Source organism: Wasmannia auropunctata, unplaced genomic scaffold, assembly GCF_000956235.1.
Source record: "Wasmannia auropunctata unplaced genomic scaffold, wasmannia.A_1.0 LD334564.1, whole genome shotgun sequence".
In the NCBI taxonomy this organism is placed as follows: Eukaryota; Metazoa; Arthropoda; class Insecta; order Hymenoptera; family Formicidae; genus Wasmannia; species Wasmannia auropunctata.
In genome coordinates, this window is record NW_012028326.1 from 12,422 (window position 1) to 18,811 (window position 6,390).

General features: G+C 34.4%; 1 protein-coding gene across 1 annotated transcript; it reads right to left on the reverse strand.

Annotated features, from left to right (window-relative positions):
* Positions 1–270: 270 nt before the first annotated feature.
* LOC105458268 (cullin-associated NEDD8-dissociated protein 1) lies at positions 271–6,200 on the reverse strand. Its single transcript, XM_011703440.1, has 10 exons — positions 6,011–6,200; positions 5,552–5,765; positions 4,463–4,755; positions 4,208–4,370; positions 3,839–4,112; positions 2,473–2,979; positions 2,100–2,383; positions 1,887–2,018; positions 686–854; positions 271–594 (listed from the first exon to the last, which is right to left on the reverse strand). The coding sequence occupies exons 1-10, from the start codon at positions 6,178–6,180 to the stop codon at positions 293–295; spliced, it is 2,508 nt and encodes an 835-aa protein (XP_011701742.1). The 5' UTR covers positions 6,181–6,200; the 3' UTR covers positions 271–292.
* Positions 6,201–6,390: the final 190 nt, after the last annotated feature.

Genomic DNA, 6,390 nt, shown 5'->3' on the forward strand with positions numbered 1-6,390 from the left:
ACAGAGATTACATTGTTTCACGCACCAAGTTCTGCGTTATTAGACTCTTAATGCCTGATTTATTATTTTCGGATTATCGTTTTTTAGATTAAAGTCTTTATATATGTCAATTTTAAAATAAATTAACTTTCAATATCAGGGGCCTTCGAGATGGGGCCACGTTTACTTTCTAAAGGGATAAAATTAAATTTAAAAGTAAAATTCAAAAAACTTCCCTATCAGTAAAATTTCCTGAGAATTCCAGGTTCCCGGTAATACCCTGAGTTTGTTAGAAATCTATCACACAATTGTCTTACACATGTCGTCCTATTTCTCCAATGACCAGCAAGGCGAATATGTGCTGCGCAACGTTCTGAATGTCAGATGGATTCTGAACGTCCTTCAGCAACTGTTGTACAATACACTGTGCCTCGTCCTGCCATGTGATTGTCAGTGCGGCCGCGCACTTGGCCAACGAGTGATAAGCCTGCTTATGAAGTAGGGATGAATTAACCGGTACTATTAACATCTGCAAAAGATCTCTGTATCCAAGATTCGGCAGATTTGCTTGAACTAGGGCTTGGAAAAACTCGAGCATAGAATTTAATGCGACACCTGTTTGACAAAAATTCAATTCAATTTGTATAAGCGTTGTAACTGAAATTTTCAATTCGTTTAATTATTAAAACGAGGTATTTTTACTTACCTTGAAGAAGCGGCGATTTTACTAAAATGAGTATTTCTGGCAAGATATGTTCAGAAACCCTAGTCAGAGCAGTCGGATGTAACTTTGCTATGGTAGTGAGAAGATTCAGCGTCAACTGCGCAATGTGCAGATCTGACTCGTTTAGTAATGCAGGTAACTCTGTAGTAACCTGCAAAAAAAAAGTTATCATTCAATTGATCCTTTGAGTAATATACACGGTAAATAATATTCCAATAAAATAGAAAAATGAAAATTTTTTTTAATTTGATAGTTAAAAAAATTTTCATATTAATTAATCAACCAAAAAAGTTTTGCTCGTTTATTGGCTCAACTCTTTTCTATTTTATTGTTACACATACGAGCGACAATTATTTTATAACTTAATAATATAATTATAAATAACAAAAAAAATCTAATCAAATAACATAAATTATAATAAAACATAATTATAAAATTTTTTACTAACATAAAATTTATAAAAACTACTATTAAAACAAATTTTATCATAAATTTTATTAAAATTTTCTAATATTAAACATATAATATAACTCATTACCATAAAATCGAACAATTATCACCAACAACCCTAACCTTAAGACCCTCTCCTCTCACAAACTCTAAAAACTAAATAATAAATTAAATGAAATTCTTTGTCTTTATAAATCTAAAAATAAAAAAAAAAATTAATGAAATATTTATTACCAATATCTCAATCAATATTAATACTATTAACATATACTTATACATAAATATTATTAATATTAAAGATATTACAAAAAATTGCATATAAACTATTATATCAAAAAATATAAGTAAAGTTTTATAATTTAAATTAAAATATTAATTTTGTAAATTAAATATATATATATAACATATATATATAAAACATATATATATAAAACTATAATTCTTCAAAAAAATAAATAACTTTATTCCTTTAATCTCCAAAATTAATATTCTAAATAAACTATTCTTTGCCCTAAATAATATGATAAAACTATCTAATTTAATCCTTTTATTAATTTTGCCACTAATATTTATTATTTTTCTTCTCATTACTAACCATATACATCCTATTATTATAATTATTTATTTAATTATTTACAGAATTATTACTACTATCATCATAACTTCTTGATCATTTAACCATATCTACTCTATTATAATCTTTCTAATCATAATTATAATAATATTCCATTACCTTATCAAGTAAATCCGGATGCAGAGCCGAGCTATAATTGCATACCAATGTATCCAGAAGCGGGAGAGAGGAGAGTTTCAAAGCGCGTTGATTTTTCCTTAAGAAGGATCCAAGAATGGGTATTGCTTCTTCCTACAAAATGCGACGACAGTTTGTAGAAAGAGAGAATTGCATCGGTTTCTCGACGTCGCATTTCTTGTTTTATAAATTTACCATGATCGGTTTCAGATCGACCCTCAGGGGAGACGCGGCTATGCAAGTTAGAGCCTTAACAGTGGTGAGTCTTGTTATCTCGTTGCGCAACCTATCCAGGAAGATGGGCAGGCACACGTGCAGCTTGTCCGACAGAGTGTCGCCAAAGTGCGCAAGGATCTGTCCCATGCAGGCGATAGCTCTCTCCTTCACCTCTTGATCGATATCCGCCGTTTTCAGCCTCATCAAAGTGCAGTGATATATTTCGTTGGATAACGAGGTGAAACCGCGGTAGAATGGTTTCTCTGCAAAAGCGTTAGTCCGTCCATAAGTAATTGCTCTTACCATCCGCTGCGAGTGCAAATAAAAATTGAACGGTAAAATGCCTCCTCACCATGAGGTCTGATAACTTGCACAAGCTGCTGCAACACGAGCAACGCTTCGGCAGCGATCTTGTAGAACGGATCGCCGACAGCCAGTATAATCGGAGGTGCCAAAACGGGCATGTGAACGTGGAACGCCTCGGGTTGATGCGTCACCAGGAGCGTGTGCACGAAGGCTAAAGTATCGATCTTCATATTCGACGAGGAGTTCTTGTCTCCCAGGGAATACTGTATGCCGGGGATCAGCGCCGGAATATGATTAGTTAAAGCTCCAGGCAAAACGAGCACCAGCTCCTTCAGCAAAGAGAAACAATCCTGTCTTGTTTTAATGCTCTTTTCCTTCATCTGACGGTGAACCGCCTTCACTATTAGCGGTACTTGCTGTTGCAACAGCGAAACGGGTCCGTCGTCGTCTTCCATCGCGTCAGGATCAAGCGCAACTCCGGTAGCCGGCCTTGTTTGCCTCAACAAAGCGATATATGCGTGAAAGATGTCTGACTTGACATTCTCTTCCCTTTCTGCAATTATGTAATATAGTGCAATTTCATTAATTCGAATGATAAATAATAAATAAGATGGACAATAAATAAAATTATACAATAAATTTTATTAAACCAAACAGAGAATGTAGCTCAATATATAATAAATCAATAAAAAATAAAGGGCTATGAGCCAAAGCAGGATGTTGTGTGTTCCAAATAACTGAAGTCTTTAATTATAAAATATATATATAGTAGACAGACGTTTCGATCCAAATAGGATCATTTTCAATGTTAAAACGCAAAATTAATCATACATAGTTAAAAACAATATTCGGTCATCCTAACTGCCTAACCATATCAAATATTAAAATATTAAAAACAAGCACATATGGTATTCTAAAGCTGTCCGGTAATATAAAAATGTGAGGAACTACTTGTCGCATTAAAAGAACTAGATTAAGGCGCAAGTTTTCAAGTTCATGTCGGTCATCAAGACAGCATATTAAAAGGAGCGTAACTACAGTCTCTGAAGTTTTAAGGTAGATAACGTTCGGTCGGTTCAAATACATTATATGGATATTCTTGAAGAGTCCTTATCAACGTTTAATAAAAATTATCAAATGATTAGAAAGTCCATGGCAGTTCTACCTGTATTAACATTGAAAATGATCCTATTTGGATCGAAACGTCTGTCTACTATATATATTTTATAATTAAAGACTTCAGTTATTTGGAGCGCACAACATCCTGCTTTGGCTCATAGCCCTTTATTTTTTACTGAATTTTATTAATTCAAAGGGTCATAAATAAGATTTCTCAATTAACTGAGGACGTTCTCCTTGCATCTTCTCTACTTTTTAAATAAACACTAGAATCCGGTGTACGCGATACTTGCCTTTAAACCTGGCAATTAATGCAGGAGAAACGCCTTTGTAAAGATCTGATAATAACTCTCTTCTACTGGATACAACCGCTTCTAGACACTTTGCAGCTGCTCTACGAACTTTCCAACTCATGTCATCGTCGTCGGAATACTCGTCCTCCGCATCTTCCTCTCCGTCTTCTTCCACATCCATCGCGGCGCCTTCTCCATCAGAGAAATCGTTGACGTCATCGTCGTAATTATAGTTCGGATCGTATGTAATATATATTAGGCAGATCTCTATAATCTATAAAAAAAAAAGATCCAAATATTCCATTAAATAACGCGTAAAATATGTATAAATATTTGTGTAACGCATAAAAACGACTCCATATTGTGTACCTTGTTTATGTGCGGCGTAATTTCTTTCGGACATCTATAAACAAAAGACTCAAATGCCTGCAAACAATATTCCCTCAATTCATCGTCGTCCTCGTTGCTGTACTGAACGATCAACGGCATGACACGTTCTATTTGCTCGCCGAATCTGTGACCCGCCTGCCGGCTGCAATACATTCCGACGGACAAGTTATACGACAATTTATTCCCCTCGTCATCAATTATATTCACACGCAATGCAAAAATCGTTTTACCGACCAGATAGAAGCGATGCACTGGATGTAGGTACGTATGACATTCTTCGCCGTTTGAGTTTGAAGACCCTCGAGGAGATGATCCAGCAGTTTGTTGTACAAATAATTGTTGCTGGACGTCAATAGGTGACTCAGCGCCACTATGGTGCGCTTACGTACCGCTTGTCGTGGCGAGGAGAGTTGCGGTAACAACGCCGCCAGAATTGTAGGGTGAAATGTGACTAGCAGAGCGCCAAATCGGGATAACAGGTCGGCCACGATGTCGAGAGCTTCTAATTGTACGGATACATCCTCTTGCTGAAAATGCATCACAAATATTTTATTGTGTATCGTGCGCGTGCGTGTGTGTGTACATACACATACGCACATAGGGTTGTCACAAAAGATAAATTTTAAAATTCCTTGATTTTTCCACGATTTCCAGACAACAGTGGAAAATTTTCCATGATCAGTATCAAATATATAATTCTAAATCTTAATGTTTAGAAGATACATGTTACAAAAAAGATAACTTATATTATTAGAAGCAACATAAATTTAAAAGTTTAATAACATAATGTAATCCCAAATGCAAATTCAGGCCAGTAAATTATTAACGTCGCTTTGACATTGCTTGTTATGAATTAAACTACAGAATAAAATTCCTTTGGTATAACTGAATTTTCTGTTGCTTGGGGACCAGACAAAAACTCAGTGGTAAAAGCAAAAAGATTTCTATAGACATTTCTTTAATATCGCTAAATATTCAGAATATTTTCGATTGCGATAACAGAGAGAAGTCTCGAACAAAATCATAATTTTCGAAAATTTTTTCGATTTTTATACAAAATCATCTCATTCTGTTATTATCTATTGTTTAATTCTGAAAAAAGATTTTCAAATAAAAAAAAAACAATACACACAAAAACACTGTACAAAAATTATTGAGTTTTGTCAATAAAACAAATAATCCCTTTAAGGAAATTGTGAGCAAAGGTCAAAATTCCAGGCTCTTTTACATCTTTCCCTGACTTTTCCAGGTCTGCGGCAACCCTGGTCACATTATTAGCCAGAAATATTAAATCTCACAGCGAAGCAGACAAGGATCGTTTACCTTTTCAATGGCGCTGCTTAATTTGTTTGTAACGCGTCTACAAACATTTGCGACTAAAGCACTAGAACCCACAGGAAGCTCGGAAATAACAGTCTTCAAGCCGATGCTGGAGATGTCGCGTAGCTGCTCCTTGTCCGACACCATATTGGTACATAAAGCATCCACAATAGTTTCCACCTGGTAGTCTTTCACTTTATTGACTAACGGGCCCAAGCTAAAACCGTATATGTTCTTACAATTGTAAAATCAGATGCAGAATCGATTTGAAAAAATAAATATGTTTAACTTTTTGGGCTTTATCTCATTTATATTAATAAAATTTATAACTTTGCTGTTATCATATTTAAAAAATCATAAATATCATATACAAGATACAAAGTTAATGCATATATATACAGAATAACATATAAAGAATTTATTATTTTAATTGTTTTGGCAGTCTAGACAAAGGAGTCCTACCATTTGACGGCAAGATTCTGCACTTCTCCGTTCTTGTCTTCCAATAACTTAAGAAGCATTTTTACAACTTTGCGCTCAGAATCATCGTCTAGCTTAATGCTGTCCTTCTGCAGTTCACTCATCAGATCGTTAGTTGCCATAAATCTGAAGTCCTTGTCGCTGGACGTCATCTGCAAAGAGAATGCAGGCGTTATCGTACTGGTAACGTATGGTGACAAGAAACAAGAAATGTACCAAGTGTACATGATGGAGATACATCGGAGATACATTTAATCGTCAAATTAGAAATATCAATTTAATTACATATTGAAACCAATAAAAATAAGAATTATTTTGTATTTATTAAATTTGTATATATATATATATATATATATATAGGT

Excerpts from the sequence above, each read along its gene's own strand:
- LOC105458268 (XM_011703440.1), bottom strand. The coding sequence starts at position 6,180 with ATGACGTCCAGCGACAAGGACTTCAGATTTATGGCAACTAACGATCTG. Across the intron at positions 2,980-3,838 it reads ATTAATTGCCAGGTTTAAAG|AAAGGGAAGAGAATGTCAAG; the intron begins GCAAGTATCGCG and ends ACATAATTGCAG. Across the intron at positions 2,019-2,099 it reads TCGATCTGAAACCGATCATG|GAAGAAGCAATACCCATTCT; the intron begins GTAAATTTATAA and ends CGCATTTTGTAG.